The following is a 25,685-nucleotide window of genomic DNA, read 5'->3' as shown; positions in this document are numbered from 1 at the left end:
ATCAAATCCCCCCTCATTCTTCTCTTCCACAGACTAAACAATCCCAGTTCCCTCAGCCTCTCCTCATAAGTCATGTGTTCCAGTCCCCTAATCATTTTTGTTGCCCTCCGCTGGACTCTTTCCAATTTTTCCACATCCTTCTTGTAGTGTGGGGCCCAAAACTGGACACAGTACTCCTGATGAGGCCTCACCAATGTCAAATAGAGGGGAACGATCACGTCCCTCGATCTGCTGGCAATGCCCCTACTTATACATCCCAAAATGCCATTGGCCTTCTTGGCAACAAGGGCACCCTGTTGGCTCATATCCAGCTTCTCGTCCACTATAACCCCTAGGTCCTGTTCTGCAGAACTGCTGCCGAGCCATTCGGTCCCTAGTCTGTAGAGGTGCATGGGGTTCTTCCGTCCTAAGTGCAGGACTCTGCACTTGTCCTTGTTGAACCTCATCAGATTACTTTTGGCCCCATCCTCTAATTTGTCTAGGTCCCTCTGTATCCTATCCCTACCCTCCAGCGTATCTACCTCTCCTCCCAGTTTAGTGTCACCTGCAAACTTGCTGAGGGTGCAATCCACACCATCCTCCAGATCATTTATGAAGATATTGAACATCCATTTGCCAAGCAATTAATACCCAGTGTGTAACCTGCATCATCTTTGTGACACTACTGAATTGGGGCCCTGGTGTCTTTTGAGACCTTCCGTTGTGCTCCTTGATACAACCATAGCCTCAGCCTACAGCCACTGAGCTGCTGGCCTTTGGCAGGTAGAACATGTCAGGATCCTACCTGGCGTACAGATGAGAAGCCTACCTTAGGAGTAACCATAAGTATCCTTTCATTCTGATTGGAGAGAGACGTTCCTATAGAATAGAAATGGGCCACTGAGGCAGTGGTTGGATCCGGAGCTGGTTTAGGAAGGCTGGGTTCGAAGGTTCAGGTTCATGGTACTGAAAACTCATAGGGTTTTGGCTCCAAATGGTGGAAATCTCATGAGATCTTTTAGACTCTAAGCCGGGGTAGGCAAACTTTTTGGCCTGAGGGCCATATCTGGGTATGGAAATTGTATGGTGGGCCATGAAGGCTCACGAAATTGGGGGTTGGGGTGCAGGAGGGCATGAGGGCTCCGGCTGGGGGTGCAGGCTCTGGGGTGGGGTTGGGGATGAGGAATTGGGGTTGCAGGAGGGTGCTCTGGGCTGGGACCGAGGGGTTCAGAGGGCAGGAGGGGGATCACGGCTGGGGCAGGGGGTTGGGGCATGGGAGGGCACCAGGGGGGCAGGCTCCGGGTGGCACTTACCTCAAGCAGCTCCCAGAAACAGCAGCATGTCCCCCTTCCGGCTCCTATGCGGAGGTGTGGCCAGGCAGCTCTGCACGCTGCCCTATGCGCTTGCACTGCCCCTGCAGCTCCCATTGGCTGTGGTTCCCAGCCAATGGGAGCTGCGGGGACAGCACTTGGGGTGGGGGCAGCATGTGGAGCCCCAGGGCTGCCCCTACACGTAGGAGCCGGAGTGGGGATATGCCGCTGCTTCCGGGAGCCATGCGGAGTGGGGCAAGACCTCAACCCTGCTCCCCGGCAGGAGCTCGAGGGCCAGATTAAAATGTCTGGAGGGCTGGATGTGGCCGTAATTTGCCCACCTCTTCTCTAAGCTCGTTGGGGCAGGAGCCATCTCCTCTTGTGTTTTATACAGTGCTAAGCACGTCAGCGCTCAGCAAACGATCCTAATCATCAGATGGTTGCGCACAATTTCTGCCATGCAAATCTTGTGGGATCAGCTATTCTCTTGTGAGATTTCACCAGCGTCTGACCTGGAAAATGGGCCCAAAACCAAATCCGAACCTGAATCATCCTGGAAAGCTAAGGGGTTTGGATTTAAGATTAAGGTTTGGCCCATAACTATTAAAAATATCCCTCCTCTGAGCTGATGCCTTTAGACCTGGCCCCTGCCAAAACGAACCCCCCATCCCAGCCAAACCGAGACAGGAAAATAGACTAACTCTGAATGCAGTTCATTGGAACTTGAACTAAAAGGGAACAGGTTTGAGTCAAAGAAAGTTGTTGATTCCAGGATCACATATCTGGGAAAGACTTTACCTTGGGAAGATTATGCATGGAGAACCCAAGGATAAACAGCCCTCAGGAAATTCACTCTCAGCTCCTCTCACACATGCACTCCCAGGCACACCACCCTGCCTGCCACGCACCCTCCTCTGTTGAGTGGGGCCACTTTACACCACTGCAACTTTCTCGCTCGGGGTGTGAAAAAACACCCCCCTGAGCGCTGCAAGTTTCAGCGCTGTACAGTGCCAGTGCAGACAGTGCCCCAGCGCTGGGAGCTACTCCCCTCGTGGGGGTGGGATTTTATAGCCGCGACTACACAGCCACATTAAAGCAGTGCCGCGGCCGCGCTTTAACGTTGCTAGTGAAGACGTGCCCTGGGAGAGCAGCCGCAAAGGCAGTCGTGGCTACAGAGTGGCTCCAAGGTCTGATGATCGGATTTGGCCCCAAACACTGCCCAGCACAGAACCCCCCCTGTGACAAGCCCATTCATCAGAGCTTGGTGCAGGACCTTTGGCTTGACCATGATGTTGCAAACTGGTATAGCACAGTGACGTGAGGTCTTTCTCGATAGAAAGCTTCTGTGAACAAGTGGCTCTCTGGGTGTTTTCTGGAGGAGGGGAGGGTGCTTGGCAAACACGAACCAGGAGGCTTTTCCAAGCACAGCAGGGTAGGGAGAAGGTGTGAAAGATGGTGCAAAGCTGGGAGTGAATGAAGGAGATAAAGGGAGTGGTCAGATGAGAAGTGTGGGCAGATGAAGGAAGAAGCTTCTTGCTGCCGCCCGTGAGAGGGAAGGTTCATGCATGACTTGAGATGATGATCGCGGCTCCAAGTCTCTTCCCAGCTGTCTCATTTCTTCCATTGTCACAGGCATTTCAGCCCTGTTCATTTGCTTTGGGCCCAATCCAGTTCTCTTTTTGCACTCAAATCCCCCTACCACTGAATTCAGTGGGAGTTTTGCCTGCATAGCGAGTAGGGATCAGGCCTTGTCAGTTTCCTTGCTAGTATCTATCTACCAGCATTGCCAAGGGAGAATAACAAAAAGAAAAAAAAACTCTAGAGTGAAACACTCCTCCTGCCTTAAGGATAACATTTCAGGCGCCTTCTCTGCAGGGAGAGAACACCCTAAATGGGTTAGGTAAGCCAGTGTGGAACATTTGTGGCTGAATAATACGTGAAGTAAGTAAAAATGAGTGGCTGAAATCCTTGTCCAGCAAAGCCTCACCTCTCTCTGCTATTTGAACCGCAAGAATGAGCCTCTACCCAGAAACAGGCTGTAGCTTAATTCAATAAAGATGTAGAAACAAGAATCAGCAACTCTGATTTGGTAACTGAGTATGCTGTAAAAACATGACCACTGCATTTCAAATCCCAGAGAAAAACTGCAGCGTGCTTTAGGGGTTAGCACCATGCAAGATTTAAGCTAAGTTGCTAACTCTCCCTAAGCATTTATGTGGCAAAAATATATAAAAAAATTGCCTAGAAAAAGTGAAAGGCAGAAATGTAGCATAAAGTAGGCACAAAATGCCGGTTTGGTTGAAACAAACAAAAGGGCAGTTGTTTTTAGAAAAGCTAATATGACTGTTTTTGTGACGTTAAGGGGTTGGGGGTAGGAAGCAGATTTTGTTTAGGTTGAAGCCTTCCACAGCTTCATTGGTAACCCACATATTGCAGCCTTTGGCTAGTCTACCAGAGCCTCCAGGTGAAACTGACTAGAAAGAGGAAGGAAACTGAGGAGTCAATTTTGAGTGTCCAAGTTGAGCACAATGCAAAAAAGAAAAGAAAAGAAAAGAAAAGAAAGCAGAAAATGAAATCAGATGATTGCCGTTATTTGGGTTTTAGTAATCTGAGGTGTTGTTAGCAACTCAGGGAAAGAAATATTGCTTTAAAATAGGATTTTTAATCTGTGCCCCTTATGTCTAACCCTGTGCATTTCAATAGGAGGGAGTTACATGTCTGTATTTCTGCCTTGACAGATGGATGGAAATGTGCCAGTTAGTGTTTTGGTTGGCATCTCTCTCACACACAGACCAGCTTGGAGCCTGATCCTGTTCATCACTGAGGCCCAACTCCTCCAAGATATTAGGCTCCTGACGTCCATTGATTTCAATGGATGTTAGGAACCTAACTACTGTACCTTTGAGGGTCTGGGCCGCAGTGACCCCAGATCCCATTGAGATCAGTGATAGTTTGAGAATGCTTAACACCTCACATGTGATGCTCAGCACTTCACAGGTTCAGGTCCTAATATACTAAACCAGGGATTTGGACAGTAAAGCCCCAAACAGAGCAAAATGGGGCGGCATCTGAGTGGGGTGCATCTGCATAAAAAAACTCTAAAAAGCCAAACTCCCTCTGCCTTCATATGAGCTGCTTGGATAGTCTAACAGCCCCTTGATGTTCCAACAGCCACAACTACTAATATTGCTTTGATGGCCTCTGACAAAGAGATCAAGGAATCCTGTATTGTTATTGCAGAGCCTCGTTTCCACTTTCCTCTCCCCAGTTCCTTCGGTCCAACCTGTCTAGTTTTTATAGGCTACGGTCTTCTCTCTTCCTACTCAAGGATAACACATAAACCCTCCTGGCAGATGTGTGTTTGAATGATAGAGTGTGAATGAATTCCCTTTGCTGCCCACTAAACTCCAAGTTGTGTTAGCGGTTTCTATACACAGAAGGACAAATATTAGCTAATTGTGGTGCTCTGGGTTCTGGCGTTAGTCGCTAAGAGAGATTCCACCAACGACCTGTGTGTATCAGATAATATGGATAAAGCTTCTAACAAGACACCAATAAAACACACCCGCAGGAGGCTTACTGTACTAGAATGAATCTGGCAGCTGAGGCTTTGCTTGAAGCAAGAATTACCCTTTTTCAAAAACCCAATAATATGCATTTTACAGCTGTTTTACCTACCAAACCAGTGTCTTACAATCTATGAACCATAGAGAATTTCATTCACTCTGCAGCTTGTGGTGGGTGCAGCCATACTCAAGAGACATTCTTATGTCATTTGTTGGTTGTCTCATTAATCAGAACAAAGCAGGCAAGGCGGTCATTGCTTAGGATGGTTGGTGGCTTAGAGGGTAGAAATCTGAAAGGGGTTTGAAAAAACTCCTCCCATACAAATCTAGGCTGATCCCACTTCGATGTCTCTGTTACACCTCCCCAACCCAGTTGACTTCAGTGGAATAGCATGGGCATAAATGCAAATGGAATTGGAATTCAGGATGTGTCCACCCCTCTTACCTGTCTGTACTGGGGTTACTGGCATAAAACTGCTCTACGTACAAACATGAAAATAAACTTCAGTTGAACCCCAAATGCTTCCTTTTATTTTTTCCTCTTCCTATTTGTGAGTAATCTCACCTCAAGCAAGGGAGGAAAGATAGACAAAGGGTCAATTATTTCAGGACTGTTTAGATATTCTGCAGTGTATTGACCTGCCATCTTACCCTGTATCCCAGCTCCATCTTACTTTATAGTGTATTTAAAAAATGCTACAAAACGTTGCTATTCTCCCGCCGTTACAGTGAGTGCATTGGGAACACTGTGTTGGAGATTCCATGATATTCCAGCAATTCAAAAAAACTGGGTTTTAGGAGAACATTTGGAGGGTCTTAAAGATTTAAAAAGGGTTTTCTTGCATTGGTTAACCTGTTTTTTTCAGCATCCCTTCAGCAACGTAGCTCTTGATCCTGCAAACACTTTCACTTTACTTAACTTTAAGCACACAAGTCTTCCTACTGACTTGAACAGGAGTACTCCTGTGAGTAAAGCTAATTATGCATATAAGTGTTTTGAGGATCAGGGCCTTACACAGCAGAAGAGAGAACACCTGTTTGCATTAGTCATTTTTGCAACCATTAGTTGTGACTTCAAAGCAAGGGCACAGAATAACAACCTCTTTATTAATTGCAAACGACTTAGTTGGTAAGATCCTTTGTCACACCCTCAGATTTTTCTGGCGGAGCAGAGCCTAAGCGCCACCGACTGAAACGCGCGTTCTGTGCTCGTGTTGTGCTGGAATAGGGCTACAGCCGCGTTGCTGTAGGCGGGTTTCTGTAGCATACAAGTTCTGGGCAGTCTGAGGATATTTAATAATATGCAGGCGGCGGGTCTCTGGGCCGGGCCAGCCTGGGAGATGTATCACCACTGTCAGGGCGTGCGGGGCGCCTGCCATTTTATCGTCAGCTTCACCAGAACTTGGCGGTTTTCCTTCCGCCCCAGCTCCCCCTCAGGTCCTTCCATGGGAACTGGAGCTTTCACTTTTAACAAGGCAAGTTGCTGGCCCCCGTGGCACTGAGGAAGGCTTGAAGACGTGCCCCCGGGGGAGCAAACTGCGCTCCCTTGTGTCCAGCTCTCCTGGTGGGTGCCCAGGCCCATGACCTGGGCAGGGAGGGGCACAGGACTTTGCATGGCGGGGGTGTGGGTCCGGGCCCCATGTGCGTGCTGGGGGGGAGGGGGGGTGCTAGGGTGCAGCTGAGCCTGGCCCGGGGTGGGGGTGGGGGGTCCCCGCCGGCCGGCCTGCCGCCGCCTGCCGGTTGCTATGGGGACCGCCCGCTCCTTCCCCGCTGCCTCGTGAACTTTCACCCCGCTCGGCGGCGGGTCACATGACCGGGCCCAACATGGCGGCGGCCGCTGGGAGCTGATCGGAGGCGCCGGCGGGGCCGCTCTCCATCCACCGGCATCCCCGGCCGCCCGGGGGGCTCCGCTCCGGGGCCCGGATCCCCGCCCCACCGCGTGCCGGCCGCGGCGCCTGCGGCTATGCAGAGCGGGAGGAGGGGGCCCTGCGGCGGGGGCCGGGAGGAGGTGGGTGCGGGGCCTGCGGGCGGGGAGGCGGGTTTGTTTACATCGGGGCTGCGGGGGCGGGGAGCGAGCGGGGTGTTTACATGGGGGGGGAGTGACCCAAAGAGGGCGTCTCGTTCTCCCTGTGGGTCGGGGGGGTGTTGGGGTGGGCGGGGGGGGCTGTCCTCGGCCTTCTCTCTCCTCCGCGGTCACTGAGGAGGGCTAAGGCTGCGGGTCGCCCCGGGGTGGGGGCACTGCCCAGCTTCCTCCCCAGCCGGGCGCTGACACTGCTCTGCTCTTGTTCCCTTTGCAGACCTTCCTGAGAGTGAGAGCGAACAGGCAGACCAGGCTGAATGGTGAGTGCAGCGGGGACGGTGCACCTGTGTCTTTCGCTGGCACAGTCAGGAAGTTTCAGCCTTTCCTTTTTTTTCCTCTCTCCCTGGGTGTTACTTTGAAGCATTACTTGGTTCCTTTCACCTTGCTGTTTAAAAGCCCTGTTTTTATCATCTCCCCCAGTCAAATTGTGCCAGCTTTACAGGCCTGTTACTTTCCTCCCACTCCTCTCCCCAAAAAACAGAGCATACAGAACAATTTCTGATTCCTTTAACCCCATTATCAAACTTACAATGAAGAAATGCAGGTATGAACAGTAATCTAACTTTTGCTGAGCACTGAGTTGTTTTTGTATATTTTTATGTATTTGCTTGGTAAATAATTGAAAGTAGCATTTCATACCGGGGTGTATCACTTAGGCTGCACTCCTGCAAGTTCTTCTATAGTCTGCATGCATGGAACATCTTCCAGGTTTAGGATCTTAGCTATGACATGTCACTTAGGTCCCAGTCCTGCATTATGATTAATGCAGATGGGCTGCTGTAGCTGTATGGACCAAGTTTCAGGGTCAAGGCCTTAACAGTAAATGTTTATACTAACAATTTTCAGTGTACTTGCGTCTATGGTGTCTATCCAGATCCTCTGATTTCCTCCCCTCAGCCCCCTAGAGATGTTGATCCACCTGTTTCATTGTACTTCTGAGTGTGTTTTGGAAAATAATAAATATTTTTATTTTGTGAAAAACATTTTACATTTAAAAATCAAATATTGCCATCATTTATTTTCTTTAAATGACAGGTTTCAGAGTAGCAGCTGTGTTAGTCTGTATTCACAAAAAGAAAAGGAGGACTTGTGGCACCTTAGAGACTAACCAATTTATTTGAGCATAAGCTTTCGTGAGCTACAGCTCACTTCATCGGATTTCCATCTCAGTGCATGAAAATAAGTCAGTAGAACATTCTTTGTTTCGTTTAATTCAACTAAAGCCAATTCAGTACAACCTCACGGTGAAACCTTGAATTCACTAAGGTCAGAAAATTCAAAAGTTACTATTCACATAGCAATAGTAATATTTGAATGTGTAATTTTATATTGATGTTTACTATTAAACTTGCTTAAATATAGATGATGTAGCCAATTTACAGTTCCTGGGAGATTTTTAACTTGGAATTTCTTGACTTTTGATGGTTAAAAATACACCCACAAAGCTTCATTGATGTAGTTTTTTACATTGAATTACCTTGTGCTGCTTCTAAGCAAATAGAGGATTTCAACAAAATAACAGAAGATCCTAACTGAAACTCTATTTTGGTACTAGTAGATACGTATAATCTGTAATATTGGACCTTAGCATTGCGCTAAAGAAACGAAAAGCATGTTAAGCAAAATCTTTAAACTTTATTTCGAAACCCAGAGTCATTTTTTTTAAGAGTCCTCTGCACTTGCTCTCATTGTCAACTGAATCCAGGGCAAGCATGAACATTTTCAAATTTTTTCAACACAAAAAATAAATCCGATAAGTGTTCAGTGATGGAAAATGCCTCTTTCCCATGCATGGGAGTCTCAGATGGAATTCCATCAACCGTTCTTGCCACACAAATCACCTTTGAACTGAGAATAAGCATTGGAAGTTTTTGCTAAGAGATATATTTTAGCACCCCTAAATTTTGCATCTTATAAGTACTCAAAATTTTTGAGCCAAGCTGTGTGGTTATGATGACATCTCTAGCACAAGACTACTGACAAAACGAGAATTATGCTGTTGTCTTCAGTAGAGCCAGGGGTTTGCCCCAAGGTAGGGCTGCAGTATAGTCTAAGTATAGGATAAGGAGCCGGGAGCTCTTAAATTGTAGTGCGCTCTGCTACTGGCTGGTTTATATGAACTTGGGCTGATCATTTAAAACGGGGTGGTTAGACTTGTAGATTATTTTTGTCACTTTTTCTCTGAATCGCCTTTATTACTGCTCTATCCTTTTTGGGGCATCATGACAAGAATTGAACACAGTATTCCACGTGAGGGTGTCTCATTGATTTATATAATGGTATTATAATTTTGGTCATTCTTTATACATCCTAATATTGTTTGCTTTAACCATTGCTGGGGATTGAGCAAAGGTTACAGTGATGCCCAGGTCCTTTTCCCAAGTAGTTGGTTAGCTTAGAACCCAGCTGTGTACATGAGTAGTTCAGTTTATTCCTTCCACTGTGCATTACCTTGCATTTGTCAACACTGAATGTCACTTGCTATCATATTTCCCTCTAGAGTTGCTCAGTCTTCTCTTGCATTAACAAATGTTTTTGTGATATTTTACCACCTTACAATTCATTCCCTTTTCCAGATAATTGATAAATACATATCTAAACACTAGTTCTAATAGAGAACTTTTAAACATGTTGAATGTTTACCATTTATTAATCTGTTTTCCATCTCTTGGCCAATTTCTAATCCATAAGAGAACTTGACTTCTCACCATACGACAATTTAGCATCCAAACTCCAAGTTAGTTTCCTTATTAGCTTCTTATGTGGGACTTGGTCAGAAGCTTTTTGAAAATCCAAATATATTGTCATCTGGTTTTCCTTTCTCCATCATTTTGCTGACACTTCAAAGAATTCTAATAGATTAGAAAATCCGATGTTTCCTGTGCAGAGACCGTACTAATGTGTCCCTATTGTACTGTATTCATCTAGATGTTTTTAAATTATTTTTAATTGTTATTGCAACCAATTTGTACCTTGGTGCTGAGGTAAGGCTCACTGATCTAATTCCAGGATCATCTATAGTGACTTTCTCTTACAGAGAGGGATAAAAGATTTGCTGTCTTCCAGCACAGTAGCTGATTTTAATGAGCGTTTATTTCTGTTAACGGCTCAGACATCTTATTCCTACATCCCTTCAGAACTCTTAGATACATATCCGGTTCTGGTGACTTATTGCTCTTTAATCAGTCTGTTATCAATATCAGCTATCAAAGAAGAGTAACAGGAGAGAAATATGGCTTCTAAGGGTAAATCTAGACTGCAGCTGTAGACCTGGTAGCAACATAGTTGATCCCTGATGAAATTATGATAGAGTTTACAGTTAGAGTAGATTGGGGCCTAACCTAAAACTCCTGATAGTCCAGAAGTTTAGTTCTATAGGTCAAACCCTTTGAATTGCAAGCAGGATGGAAGCTGATGCAGGTTCTGGAACCCAAGTTTAATATGCTTCATGTGGGAGACACCAAGTGGAAATCTACATTCTGTACTAAAGTTTCCGATTGATTTTTGAGCATCAGTCCCTCATCTTCCACCTGTGCTAAACTCATGTTGTGTTGTTTGGGAGGGTCTCGTGCACACTTTTTGTAGATGAGATTATGTGTCCTTCAGAATGCATACAAGATCCCAAACAGTTTAAATTCTGACCATCTGGAGAACTCTCCATTCTCTTGCTCTCTCCTGTTCCTGAGCTGGCTTTACCGCTACCACTGCTGTCCATGTTCTCCTGGATCAAGCATTCTTCCCGATGGCTGCTCTGGGCCCCAGAAGGTTTTGTGTGAGTCTCACCAAAGTGTTTCCAGCCCCATTGCCAGCTAATACACCAAAATATTTTAAATGTGTTTTTGTTTTTTTACTGCTATTGAACATGAAGGTAGGACAAGAAATAATGGGTTTAATCTTCAATAAAGAAGATTAAGATTCGATATTAGGGACACTTTCCTAATTATAAGGATAGATATAGGCTTCCAAAGGAGGTTATGGAATCCCTATCATTTGAGGTGTTTAAGGTTGGACAAACACCTGTCAGGACTGGTCTAGGTTTACTTGGTCTTGCCTCCGTTCAGGGTGCTGGGCTAGATGACCTCTTGGGGTCCTTTCCAGCCCTATTATTCTAGGATCTTTGTAAAAACCTCAGGAGAGCTGTAAAAGATGGATAGGCTCATATTTGTGTCTCATTTACAGCTCCCTCTCCAGGTAAGTCAGAGTCTGGCTGAGTCCTATGCTGACACTGACCCAAAACCTGTTATTGACTCTGTGCTGATGGATGCCTGTTGAAGCCAGTTGGGCTTTGTGTGCATGGTCTTCTGCGCCTGCATGGAGGGCCACTGAACAGTGTTGCAGGACTGAAGCTGCCGTTAGCAGTTCTCGCTTCCATAGGGCAAAAAATGACAGCTCCGTGAAACTAAGGGAGAGAATATAGGATTTCCTTTAAAATGACAATATCTGTACTTAGTTTGTTTGGGCTGTAGTAGTGTGTCCTAAGTAGCTGCTGCTTATTAGGTCTGCACTCAGTGAACCACCAGCCCACCCAAAGTACCACTGATCTTTTTTGGCACTTTGTATTTTAGTGTTTTACGTAGTGCTCATCACTTTGGCTTCTCAGATAAGCTAGAACTTCCCCTGGTGGTTGATAAATTCTGTACTCAGTTGCTTGACTGCACGTTGATTTGTTATGGAATATATACAAGAAACCAAATAACTAGTATCCTCCGGTTTATTGCTAAAAGTCAATAATCGTATAGTACAGGAAGAAAGGTTCAATACAGTACCAGCTTCTGAGAAGCTATCTCATGCAGCATTGTTAAATTCACCTTATACAGGTATGCTCCCAAAGTTACACGTTTCAGCTGGTAATATTTATAGGATAATTCTACAAGTTACAAAACGCTTTACACATCGCTAAAATCCAACCCACCAGTTCATCTGTGTTACTTAACTTGTTGTTCTGTACCTTCCTTATCTTTATTTTGGATACTAGCATTCCAGGTGCTGGTCTGTGAAAGCCCCTCCCCAGCTTGTATTGGTGCAGAAGGTTAATATATTTTGCCTTGGACAACTTTTCTAATGCCAAAGCTGACATCAGCTTTGTAAAGTGTTATGGGATACTTAGCAGAAGTGAACAGGATATAGAAAGACATAGGCCAGTTCAGGCCATGTACCTGGTAGAAATACATATACGATATAATGTTATATTGATATTGTGTGTAATAAGTATATATTGATGATGTAATATAATATATACACATACACACACACGGCCCTGGTTACAGAATGTTCTCTGATACTGAGGCTCTTACAAAGGTAGCAGTGAAAATTAAAACCAGGTCATTCGCTTCACCCTCCAGCTGAGATGCTTTCTGGGAGATGTGATCAGAAGTGACTAGGAATGTTTAGGCCAGGAAAGGAGCAGCCACTGATCTGGGAGACCCTGTTACAGAAAGATGGAAATTCACCTGCCCGGCCTCCCTCACTATCATTGATCGCCAAGGTGAAAGCAGGTTTGAAGGAGGTGCTGGGGGGCATGCCCCAGTAGTGTGAAGTGAGTGGGGGTCTGATGTACGCGTGGGAGGGGCATGAACTGAGCAATGATAGCAACAGTAGTTTGGAATCCAGCACTCTGCCAGGGGCCTTTGTCTGTGCCCAGCGCTGATACTAGCAAGCAGTGGTCTTTGGTTCCCCTTTCCACACTGGCAGCAGCATCTCCGCTGGTCCAGTCCAGAGCGACCGGGAGCAGAAGAGAAAAGCAACTTCAGCTGCTTGTGTTGCCTCTGCGGGCTGATCCAAAGGCCTGACCTTTCCCCCTCTCTAGCAGGGGCTGAGGCTTCAGTTCCTTCGCTATTCCACTTGCTTGCCCATGTGCTGTGGCCTGCTAACCCCCAAACTGCTAAAGCTCCATCACTTCTGGGACCTACATGGCAGGAATTGTCTTCTTGGGACAGGCTCCCAGCCCAGCAGCTGGGCAATCCTAGTCCACCGGAGAACGAATGGCAGATGGGCCATTGTCTCTGCTCCTGGATGTGTCCGCTGGCTCCCTTGCGAGCGTGGCGGTAGTGAGGTGCCGCTTACGCCCGCCGTGAAAGGGCAAGCCGAGCGGGTCTTTAGCGCCGGACAGGCGAGAGCACGTGCAGCAGCAGCGCGAGTGGTCTAGTCTGGGGTAACGCTGATCAAGCACATCCGTTAAAAGTGAGGCCACGATGGTGCTGACAAGCCCTCTGACAGCCTAATAATAATTATTAATACTAATAAAAATTTGTGAACTCCTCACTTCTTGGCAGAAGTCTTGAATAATAACCGGAGAGCCTTTGTTCAATGAGAGATTGAAATGAGGCCACTTCTTGTCTAGAACACACCACCTCAATAGCACTCAGGCGCTCTCGAGTTAAATCCTCCATTCTCCTCTTGCTTCCCGCAGGATTTTGGTGCTTTTATCTTACTGGCTTAGGGACAGGAAAAAACCCTGGCCCCCCCTCTTTGCTCTTGCGACAGGAGCACAGGGGAGAGGGATTAGTGAGCTAATTAGAAATGATTGCATCTATCAGCACTAATTAACAATACTGTGGTCTCACTTGCGTGTTCTTTTGAGCCGTTCCCCTTCGGGACAGCTCCACAATCACCCCCTGCCTTTGGGGCCGCTCTGTCCCTTCTGCGCTGATTGGAAGTGATAGCTGAGCTCCGTGGCGTGTATAGGAAATGCTGCCTGGTATGTGCTTTCTAGGATGCAGCATTCCCTTTTGCTCTCAGCCCTCACCAGGGGCACCATTCGCTTCCAAAAGCACCACGCCGCTGCTAATGACCACAGAACGGAAATGGCAGAGGAATTTGGTTTCAACACCTCTTTCCTCCAGTGGCTGTTTCACTCATGGCATTATAATGTAAAGGAAAAGAGCGCGTGTCTCTGCTAGGGAGTGAGGCAGACTGGGGCGGGTGCAGTCTGTTGGGAGCTGGGAGAGACCTAGGTTCGGTTCCCAGTCTTGTTACTGACTCCACCTGCCCCAAGTCACTCTCTCATGACTGCTTGACAAGACTGGGTTAATTTAACAGCCCAGACACACAAACTGCCTGCCTGCCTGTTAGTGCCCCGGTTGGATTGTGGTGGCAATGAAAAAAAGAGTGATATTTAATAACTTTTAACTTGCCCAGCAAACAGATTTGTTTCCCTCGGGTGATTGGGCCACGGGAAACTTGCAAGGCTGCTTTTAACTCTTCCCTGCCTCAGTTTCCCTACTGTTTTTTTAAAAGTGAAGGTGGATGGGACGGAGGAATGACACCAGTATGTACGCAGTGCTTTGTGATTTGGGGATCTCATTTGGAGTGAATTTCTTTATATGTGACTGCTGATTATCTTTTTCCCTTAACTAATCTGCATGTGTAGTCACATCTTCTGACTATGCTAAGTTCATGCTATTTCTTTCTATCCCTGTTAACTGTTTTGCCTCTGCAGAGCTATGGGAGAGGGAGCTGGATTCTAATCTGCGTGGAATATCGTCCCAAAAAATCTAACCAGGATTGCAAAAATCTCTCTTACGGGTGATGAAGTGTGAGCTAGAGCATGCCCCGCTTGACTCTCAGACCCCAGGTGGAGTTTGCAAAGCAGGCAGTTAGAAAAAACACTGATTTATTTAGGGATGGAGCAGAGTTGATCTGGACTTATTGAGATCATAAATAAGGCCCTGTGGTGCCTTATTAGAGTCACTTCTCTGGGCAAAGCTGACTTTAAAATACTAGTTTCTCTTGAGAGGAAGGAGGTGGTAACCATTGAGTGAAACATCTGGTTTAGGGCAGACAAAACAGACGCTGAAACTCGAGGAGTGTTCCCCCCTGCCCACCCCAGAAACGTTGAAGCCTCTGAAGCTTATATTGGGAGGCAGGCATGTTGTTAGCCTGTCAATACCCCTTAGCCAACATGAGATACACCCCACTGTAGCAGATGGAAAGGATTCTGGAGCAGGCAGGGGTGGATGGATTTTAGATGTTTGCTGAAACCAGTGTGTATTAGGTTAGGGAACATCCTTGTTGTAAACAGGATCAGGTCCCTGGAGGCCTTCCATTTTCATTTCCAGGCTGCTATATGGTACTCTAGGAGCGGCAGCTGCCTTGGCACAATCTCCTCTAGCAATGCCAGGAGCAAGGAGAGTATCTTTGGGAAGTTTTTCCCAGGGAATAGGTTTGAGGGACTCTGATTCTGTCCTAACATGTGGAGTGCAGTGAGTATTTCTGGTCCAGAGCTCTGTAAGTGGGGCACCCTGATATAGCAGTAAGTTTGTCCAGGCAAATGAAGAAAGCCCTGCTAGAAAGATCAGGAATCAGCCACACTGGGGAAGTAAATCTTGGTTTAGCTCATTCTGTGAGATGGATGAGCTGGACAGGTGACAATTCTAGGTCTGTTGTCTCCCTGCTTTGTTGTCCATCACCTAGCTAGATCTGCAGCACCTTCCCCTTCTCGCTTTGATTGTAGTAAACTCTTGATATTGCTGTCCATCCAGACGCTGGCATGAACATTGCCGCTTTTGGAGCACGTGGTAGTGCTTACAATGTCAATACCAATCTCTGAATAACACAACTTTTCAGTGGTGTCATCTCTCATTACCACATGGGCTTTCCTTAGGCTCTTACTTGTCTCGTGTTCAGAATTTTGACCTTCCTTGTTAATTAAACAGAGACTTTTCTCCAGCCAGTGATTGAGTTATCTAGTAATACCTGCCTAAAGCCATCATAATAAAGGACAGAAGTTCTTTTTAATGCAAATGATTTGGTTCCAGATGTTTTGATCACGTTTAACGATGGCTCAGATTAACCAGAGATTGGATTAAGTAACAGGCTCTCTCGGCTGCTTTTCCTAATCAGCATGACTCTGTGTCTTTCCTCGAGATTGCTCTCTTGTGCGGAGAGTGTAGCTTCCAATTTTTCACTACATGGCTTGGATGTACTTTCAATAAAAATAACACAAATTCAAATCAGATTAAGAACCAGGGAGACTAAAGGCCCTCTCCTGGACTGCAGAATTCCTTTCTTTGATCCAAAACCAGCCTGCCTGCCCTGCGCATGTTGTTCCTACCTGTGTCTGACGTTCTAGGAAGGGAATATTCAGGCATGCATGGGAGCTTGAGATGTTGAAAGTGACAGTTGTGTAACTTAAGCAGGACGTCTCCGGCAACTAAACCTCAAGTCTTGTAGGGTTCTGAGCAGGTACCTGCATGAAGAGGAAATATCTGATAGCAGGGGGCTCTTTGATCTATCAGGAAAAAGGCCCAACGAGGTCCAACCACCGGATAGTCCAGGCTAGAAAACAAGGTGTGAATTTATAACTGTTGGGCAAAAAGCACAGTCCACACCCAGTTATTAAATTAATCAGTTTTAAAGCTTTATTAAAGGAATTTGGGGATACTATCACCACTTCAGTCAAGCATAAGTAAAACAGAGCAGGACGAGGCAGTGATCAGTTACCCCACCTTGGGACATTGGTAGAACGTTGCTGTCCTCCTCCGAGGCACACTGGTTCAATCGTGTGGAGGTCCTGTGTTGCTCCATCTGTCCTCAAGAGTCCACATTCTTTTATACCCTTCCATGCTTACTTACCATCACACATACGCCATCCTCAGGTTACCTAACTTATCACCCTTATCCATACCTGGTACATTCCGTGCCGTATGCATGCTGCATTGTCACCCCACACTCCTTCTCCTGAATGGGTTACGTTTCCTTGGCACATCTTGATCACGCATTTCTTCACTTATATTGTTATCTATGTGGCTTACTACTTCGGCCTAGGTATTCCCCTGTTGGTTTTTTCTCAGTTTTATCTGTCTTTGCAGCATTGTCCATTTTACCTATCACCCTCACACCCTTGTTTTTTCCATACTGTTATCTATCCATAGCAGGCTACTCACACGACTTATGTATACCTGGTTTCTGATGTGACCCTCTAGTGCTTTAGTTCTCTAACATAAGTCAGGGTGATTGCCACTGGAAGAACTAGGGGCATGGTAGAATCTCCATCACATAGTCGTTACATCAAGTCTGGATGTCTTTCTAAAAAACATGCTCCAGCTGAGCTCCTGGATATGGGCATGATGCAGGAAGTGTGGGGGGAAATTCTCTGGTCTGTGCTATTCAGGAAGTCAGACTGCGTGATCATAATTGTCCCTCCTGGTCGTCCTAAAGTCAGTGAATCAGTGTTCCTGTGTCCACACAGCCTCTGCTAAGGCGTTTATTGCTGGGGGAGAAGGCAGGTGAGAGAGGCTCGCTCTAGCGATTATAAAGGTGATGTGTTTTTCTTCTCTCCCCGGTTTCTCCATGCAGCTCGGATTGGGAAAATGAAACGGAGGAAGCAAGACGAAGGGCAGGTATGTCCCCTCTGCAGCCGGCCTCTGTCAGGATCCGAGGAGGAGATGAGTAGACATGTGGAACAATGCCTTGCAAAGGTAGAGGCGCAGCAGGACCTTCTGCTGCCATTCCCTTCTCCCTACTCTCTCTGCAGTTGCCCTTCCCACTCAGGGCAGAAACCAACCCTGCTGGGTTAAAGACCAGGGCACAGGGTGCACTGTCTGGGAGCTGCAGTCACCTCATGCCTGGAAGACTGCTCCATATAGGTTCCTGTGTGCCTCATGCTAGAAACTTTGTTTTTTCATGTCCCCCAAGCCGTGTTAATGAACTCCAGCTTAATAGACCAAACTCTGCAGGTATTTGGCTGCCTGAAGCCTTGTGTAATGTGTTAAGATTCCTGCCTAACACAGGAAGAGTTCTTCTTTTCTGTTCTCTGCCTTTACAGCCATTTTGATGTTGCCCTTTTAAAACAGATTTGTTAAAAATGCCACTTGAGCATTGCACACCAGGAGTTAGGGTCTCTAAAAACTCCTCTGCCACCTTCCCGTGGGACGGTAAGCCCTGTCTCTTCATTAGCCTTCCCAAAGACTGAGGAGGAGAGAGGAGTAAACTCCATAGATGTGCTGCAAGGGGGAGAGCGGGCGCTTTTGGCTTTCTGTAGTTTCCTGTTTCTGCCAGTCATGGGCGCTTTACAAACACCCCACAAGAACGTCCCAAGTGAAGCGTGTTTTAAAAGAACTGTTTTCTGAGCCAGGTGTCCTGAGAAATCCTTCCGCTTCTGGCCCTGCTGAGGGATCCACCCTGTGCTCCTGGACCAGGGGAGGGTGCTAGTTTCAGTTCAGGGGCGGCAGCTTACGAGCTGTGATGTGCCAGACAGGTTGCATTTGGACACAGGCCAGGATTGTCCTGGGAACTAGAGCTTAAGTGTCCCTATGTAAAATGGGAACCCTGCTGCTCATTTTCCTGATCCTAAGAGGTCCTGAGCACTCTCAGCTCCCATTGCCTTTCGGGATCAGGCTTGTTGTGGGGAAGCAGATGCTGCTACCCACTGCTGATCTAGCTCCCAGTGGGAGAGGTCCTGACCCCCATGGGAATTTAGGGTGTCTTAGTCTCTGCACCCTCTGCCCGGCACAGAGAGAAGGCTCGTGCATGACTGAGGATGACTCTGTGGACATCGAGAATGAGAACGGCAATCGCTTCGAGGAATACGAGTGGTGCGGGCAGAAGAGGATACGTGCCACCACCCTCCTGGAGGGGGGATTCCGAGGTACGGGTGGCGTTTCGGGGCTCCCTGACTCGAGGCACATCTGAGATGCATAGAGGACAGTTGTGCTGTGCTTTAAAAAAGAGCATTGAATCAGTCACTTCTCTTTAGAGGGAGGGGTTCAAGCTGCATAAACATCCACAGTGTTACCTTTCAAGATGGGTGGGAACTTCAAGTTTTGCCAGCACTACACAGGATTGATTTCAGATCTTACCACACCTGGGAAAGTAAGGGTAACATTTTATACTGATCTTAAGTACGGAAGAATTGCTTTACTTCGTATTCAGGAAATGTAGCCGCATAGGAGGAGAGATTGGGAGCAGGTAGAGGGGGAGATCATTTGGGAAGGAATCAATTCCTTGTTTGCACACATTAAAAAATACATGGATATATTTGAAGGGTGGGGGAGAGAAAGAAATGAAATTGTAAAAATTCCCAGCCTGGAATGACGAAAGCTGGTTTATCAGCCGCTGGTGATGTATTGAAGGTGACAGCGAAGTCGCTTTAGCACCTGCATAAAATATTAAAGGGCCGGTTATGCATTTATCACTCCATCCCTTTTAAGGCTGATAAATGAGAATCCAGCAACCTGCTGTGTACCTCCAGCGCTGCAGGCCCTCAGGGCTCCCAGACAAACACATTTTATTTTCCCTCCTTCTTCTGTTCCTTCCCCAGTGACAGGGAAACCAGTTACAGAGGAGAGAGAGAATTATAGCAAAATTTGACCTCATGTGAGCTTTACTGGTGAATGTAATTGTAGCTGGGAACCTGGCCTCTTTCTTCCACTCAGCCCTCTGGCCTCCAACAGCAGGATTTACTAAACTCTTCTCTGGCGTGAACTGCTGGCGCTAAGGAGAGAGAGTCTCACGCACACAGCCCTAACGAGAGCAAAACTGCTGGCCCTGTCCATCCGATGAAGAGGAGGGGATGCCAGCTCTCCATGCATCAGCTTGGATTTTAATTTAAAATGTCTCAAGGGGAGAGACTCCCAAGGGAACGAGTCAGACGTACATGCCCAAGCTGTTAAGTGATGCCCTGGCACTCCTGAGCTACTCTTGCCTTCCTCTGGAATTCAGCTGTAGCTCGGGAATAGAGGAGCAGGTGCTCCGGAGCACAGAGGTTAAGTAGCAGCATGGGGCAGCTTCTCGGTGTTTCTAGCGAAGACAATGCTCCACGCTCCTGGAAATAATTGTTGCAAACGCAGCTTCGTTTGCTTACTCACAGGCCTACCCATGGCGCACTAGAAATGCGGTGCAGACCGTTAGATTTTGTTCATTAACATAACTGTTGGCATCGGTAGTACAGGGCACGGGATGCTGGCCTCTTCCTGTGGTCTAATCAGTGCTACAGTATTGATTATCCTCTTACTTCAAATGAACAATGACCAGTCTGCCCTATTTCCTGCCCCTCTGTGCTTGCGTGACCTCTCCTCTTCAACCGCCTTGGCTCCTGTGGGCTCTTCTGGGGAGCAGGGTAGAATCCGTCGCTCAGCCCCTGACGCTATCGCTGGGTCACCTCACTCCGATAATATTCACAGTCCTTCTAGCTAATTAACTGGAGTGTCGTATTAACCTTTCAGTCCCAGCCCAGTCGCGGGGACGGGTATTTCAAATGATGCTGCAGGTTGCGAGAGAGCTCTACAGCCCATATGATTAAACTTCATGAATGTGCAGGGTCCTTGCTCATTGTTGTCTTTTTAAATGGGTCAGCTGCACAGGATTCTTGAGAATGCAATAGCTCCATTGTATGACTTGGTTAGAGGTTAGCCAACCCATAGCGGCAACGAGGGCCATGCCCTTACCCCTGTAGAGGGCTGCTCCTAGCGTGCATGGGACGCTTCCAAACACAGATATAATCGTCACGTCCCATGTTGCAGTTCATCCTCTGAGTGAATGCAGGGTTTCCTTCTGCTGTCTGGAGAACCTTGCCACCTATCTTGTAGGGGGGAGTGGGGGAATCCTAGATGGTAAAAGTGCACAGAAGGTGGCTGGGGAATTGTCACTAGATGATGTGGGGGGAATCAAGCTGGGAATACTTCATAGGATCACAGTAGTCACCAGTGGACCCATCGATTGTGGACTCCATTTCCCTGATAGTCCAGCCAACTATCCAGACTGACCTAGTTCTTACCAAAAGGCCAGGCTGAGTACAAGAGACTTTCCAATCTGATGTTTCCTCTCTCTGCCCTTTGAGAAGGAGAAACCTCTGATCTTCCGTGGCTGAAAGAATTCCCCAGTCAAAGAGGGGCGGGGATCCCTACAACGCAGCATGCTCCCTCTCTCATCAGACTCAGCAGTGCCCCCCTAGGGTCGGTCTGTCTTTGTGCATCTCTCATGAAAAGTACTCAGCTCTCTCTACATGTACTAGACAGGGCAAGCCAAGCACCAGTGGGTCATTCCCCTGGGGAAATGTGTTCTCCATTCAGCAGGGGAATGTTTTACCACCAGTTTTCTGCCTAGAATGCCTAGAACTCTGCCTAGACTTCCCCAGAACATGCCTGCCAGCTGGTTATCCCTGTTCTAGGCAATGGGAACTCCTGGCTTGGACCAGTCCCTGAATGTGGACGGGGGGGGGGGGGGGGGGTGTTTTTCTTAGCCGGAAACAAGTTACAAGTGATGTAAGCCTTTCCCTCCTGTCTGGGCTCCAAGCTCCCCTTGCATGCCTGTCCTCTGACTGCCAGTGTGCTGAGGCTTCCTTTGATAGACCTGCTCTGTCTGGTTTCAGGGGAACTAAATGTAACTCGCCTTTTTCTCTCTCTGTGTTAATGTCGACAACTTCTTTCTGGAACAAAGGGCTCTTAATTTGTATCCCAGCAGTGTGGTGCAGCATTTTGGAGATGCCCTGCAATGATAAAAACTGCTTCATGCAGAATTGGTGGTACCATTATTAACCCTTCCCACTCCAGACCCCATATTTGGCCCAATTCCCTTGGCTGAGAAGGAGCAGTGATGTGGAAATCAAAGGCCTTTTTAGGCTACATGGATGTCGCTAGTGTCTAGAGAGATGACATGGAGAAATGCATAAAACTGGAGGGAGAATAGCTGTCCCTGTGTCTCATCAATTTCCCTTTTAATAGCATGTGTTGCTCTGAGGAGATGTCACAGCCCGGGGGGGTAGGAGACTGTGGCCAATGTTTATTGCGCAGTTCCAGCTCAGATCTAGCAGGCAGGGTGGCGATACCATCCCCAAACCGGGAACAATCCATAGTTATTGCACGGTTCCAGCTCAGATCTAGCAGGCAGGGTGGAGATACCGTCCCCAAACGGGGAACAATCGGTAGCCTTTTATTTTTTTGGTCAGAATGTACAAAAATCACATCAGTGATCACGCTCTTCAGATGTACAAGAGTATAAACTCTGGCAAGTCAAGTGTAAAAGTATAATAAGGCAGGCCAGGAAAGAATTTGAAGAGCAACTATCTAAGGACAAAAATATAACAGCAAAAAAATTGTTTGAGTACATCAGAAGCAGGAATCCTGCTAAACTGTCAGTGGGGCCACTGGCTGATCGAGGTGCTGACAGAGCACTTATGGAAGACCAGGCCATTGCGGAGAAGCTAAAGGAATTCTTTGCATCAGCCTTCACTGCAGAGGATAGGAGGGAGATCCCCACATCTGAGCCATTCTTTTTAGGTAACACATCTGAGGAACTGTCCCAGATTGAGGTGTCAGTAGAGGAGGGTTTGGAACAAACTGATAAATTAAAAAGTAATAAATCACCAGGACCAGATGGGATTCCCCCAAGAGTTCTGAAGAAACTCAAATATGAAATTGCAGAACTACTATCACTGAAATCAGCCTGTGTACCAGCTGACTGGAGGGTAGCTGATGTAACGTGTATTTTTAAAAAAGACTCCAGAGACAATCCTGACAATTAGAACCCGGTAAGCCTAACTTCATTCCCAGGCAAATTGGTTGAAACTATAGCAAAGAACAAAATGATCAGACACACAGATGAACACAATATGTTGTGGAAGAGTCAACACTGCTTTGGTGAGGCATGATTTCCCTTTACAAATCTATTAGAATTCTTTGAGGGGGGTCAACAAGCACGTGGACAATGGTGATCCAGTGGATACAGAGTACTTGGACTTTCAGCAAGCCTTTGACAAGGTCTTTCATCAAAGGCTCTTACGCAAAGTAGGAGCCATGGGATAAGAGGGAAGGTCCTTTTATAGAACAGTAACCGATTAAAAGATGAGAAACAAAGGGTAGGACAATGTTTTCACAATGGAGAGAGGTAAATAGTGGGGTCCCCCAGGGATCTGTACTGGGACCTGTGCTGTTCAACGTATTCATAAATTATCTGGAAAATGGGGCGAACGGTGAGGTGGCAAAATTTGCACATGGGATAAAATTACTCAAGATAGTTAAGTCCAAAACTGACTGCAGAAAGATACAAATGATTCTGACAAAACTGGGTGACTGGGCAACAAAATGGCAGATGAAATTCAATGTTGATAAATGTAAAGTAATGTGCAGTGGAAAACATAATCCCAACTAGACGTACAAATGATGGGGTCTCAATTAGCCGTTGCCTCTCAAGAAAGATGTTGGAGTCACTGTGGAGGGTTCTCTGAAAAGATCAGCGCAATGGGCAGTGGCAGACAAAAAAGCTAACTAGCGTTAGGAACCCTGAGGAAAGGGAGAGACAAGACGGAATATATCGTAATCCGTGGTAGACCCACACCTTGAATACTGCTCGCCCCATCTCCAAAGAGAGAGATTAGAATTGGGGAAGGTGCAGAGAAGGGCCTGGAACTCTCATATGAGGAGAGTTTTTAAAAAAACTGGGACTATTCCGCTTTGGACAGAGAGAGACGAAGAGAGGATAGGACAGAGGTCTTATAAAATCATGACTGGGGTGGAGACAGTGACTAGGAATTGTTATTTACCCCTTCACATAACCCAAGACGGGTCACCCAACGGAATTAATAGGCAGCAGATTTTACACAAAGGCGGTACTACTTGACACAGTGCAGCCAGCCAGCCTCTGGAGCTCGTTGCCAGGGGATGCTGTGAAGGGCAAAACTATAATGGGGTTCAAAAAAGGTGTTTGATAAATTCATGGAGGACAGATCCATCAATGGCTATTAGCCAAGAAGGTCAGGGATGCAAAACCATGCCCCGGGTGTCCCTAAACCTCTGCCTGCCAGAAGCTGGGACTGGACGAGTGGGGCTGGATCACTTGATAACTGCCCTGTTCTGTTCATTCCTTCTGGGGCCCCTGGCACTGGCCACTGTCAGTAGACAGGAGACTGGGCTGGAGGAACCATTGGTCTGACCCAGAATGGCCGATCTTACGTTCCTAGTCCAGATTTTTCTGCTTTTTGCAGAAAGTACCAGAAAGCAAGTGTGACTGAACACCCCTCTCTCCCCCCACCCCCAGTGCCGGTCTGCACGGCTCTTCTGTTTAGGAGCTGAATACTTAGCTCTTAGCGTCTTTGGGTATTCATATTGTCTGTGCCGTTGCCTGGCCCAGAGCTCTTGCACTCTCCAAAACCTGACTGGGAATCGTCTCCTCTGTGATTGGAGAGGCTGTCCTTGAGAATCGGACTCCTCCGTAGGTTGTACATTACTAGTATTGTAATGCCTGGGGATCCCAATCCGGTGCCGTTGCACTAGACACTGGGCACACATGGAATAAAGACTGTCCCCACCCCCAAAGAGCTGAGCATGTGTCCAGAAACAACAGGTGGAAGAAACAAGCCGAAGCCCAGGAGAAGGTAACAGTGACATGATTGTTAGGTGTTACAATCAGCATGCTGGCTTCCTGGCCTCGGAGAGTGGGGTAGGCATTTCATATCGGGATTGGTTGGTATTTGTAGCTGCCTTCACGTTTTGTAAAACACTGGCAATTGTCATCACTAAATCTGTTCGCTAAAACCTGGTACTGTCATCTTGTGTGCTAACAATTAAATAGGATTCTAGTTCTTTTTCTTCTCCCAGGGGCCGGGTCAGATATTGCAGTAATGGGACATGGTATAGGTTGTGTGGTGCTTTCAGGGAGAGATCTTTGTTTAAACTAGGAATCTGCCTTGAACAGGGAGGGCAATCTTCTTTCTCCTTTTGTCCCCTCCCTCTGCAGCCTCAGAGTAATGGGGGGGAAATCCACAAATGTGCAACATCTGCCAGATGCTGCTTTTAATCAGGTCCTTGTTGTAAGTGAGAGATTAAATAGAAGTCATCTTAGTGAAACTGTGGAAGAGGTATAACACCGCCTCCCCCTAGCAGTAATGGTATCTGAACACATGTTCCTGAAGTGCAATGTGGGATACCGTGGTTAGAGATTTTGCCCGATATCAGGAGTGTCGTGGGACGAAAACTTGTTTTGAAATATCCTAGCATTGACTACCCATCCATTTACATAACTCTGATCAATGGGGAAAGGTTCTTGCATTAGTCATTTACATCTTCCATTTCTGTTGCTCTTTGTTACAAGGGATTATTTCACGCAATCTGTGTCTAATAAGCTTCGAGCCAGTCTGTATTTAGGCAGCAGCCAAAGCTCAGCGAGTGAAAGCATTGAGTGTTTCCCTCTCTGATTTTTAATGCTCAACATATTTGTACCAGTTCTTCTGTTCCTCTCCAGAATGGATGCACATTATCCCAAGTGTTTACACTGCAAAGTTATCCCTTTAAAGAATTCCTAAGGGAAGTTCAAAAGGGGTTTTTTCTTTGAAACATTCAGTGTCTCTTTTTGTGTGTATGTGTCTGTTACTTGAAAGGAGGAGGGGGGGAGAGGAAAAAAGTGCTTTATCTAAAAAGAATCGCATCAGCTTCGCACTGATAGAAGCCGCTGTCGTCTCTTAAACGGCTTAACGCAGTCAAAAGGCAAGCAGACTTAAAACAGTGTCTTACACAAGGATCGATGGGTGGAACACACAACTGGTAACTGGGGAAAAAAGAGAGAGAGCGAGAGATAACAGTAATGATTGCATGAAGGGAAGCTTGAGGGAGGCTGGTTCTTTGTAGCAGCTTCAAAGGTGCTTGGACTGATGCCTGAGCAAACTGTCCTCAGGAAGTCACCGTTCCTGTAACTCTGTGGGAGATGGATGTACCCCCGCCCTTTTCGTAGCAGATGGGGCAAGTAGATCAGGGAGCGATGGGTTAGCAGCTCCTCTCTGCATCACATTTATGGGGGGATTTTGGTCAGTTGGCATCTCTT

The 25,685-nt window shown here is 46.9% G+C and overlaps 1 protein-coding gene across 7 annotated transcripts in view; it reads left to right on the top strand.

The window, feature by feature from the left end:
• Positions 1-25,685, top strand: part of RNF220 (ring finger protein 220) — a 329,969-nt gene that overhangs the window by 251,032 nt on the left and 53,252 nt on the right. For 4 of the 7 annotated variants that reach the window (XM_043552506.1, XM_043552504.1, XM_043552505.1 and 1 more), the window contains 3 exons: positions 7,153-7,195; positions 17,232-17,275; positions 18,390-18,522. In XM_043552506.1, the coding sequence (XP_043408441.1) occupies positions 7,153-7,195; positions 17,232-17,275; positions 18,390-18,522 (220 nt within the window). Of the gene's footprint in view, positions 1-6,658; positions 6,864-7,152; positions 7,196-17,231; positions 17,354-18,389; positions 18,523-25,685 lie in introns of those variants that run through there. The other 3 variants (XM_043552502.1, XM_043552501.1, XM_037906665.1) reach the window with 2 other exon arrangements.

Source organism: Chelonia mydas, chromosome 8 (assembly GCF_015237465.2).
Source record: "Chelonia mydas isolate rCheMyd1 chromosome 8, rCheMyd1.pri.v2, whole genome shotgun sequence".
Taxonomy (NCBI): Eukaryota; Metazoa; Chordata; order Testudines; family Cheloniidae; genus Chelonia; species Chelonia mydas.
Note: the sequence above shows the minus strand (reverse complement) of the source record. Positions and strands in the feature narration are given on the sequence as shown.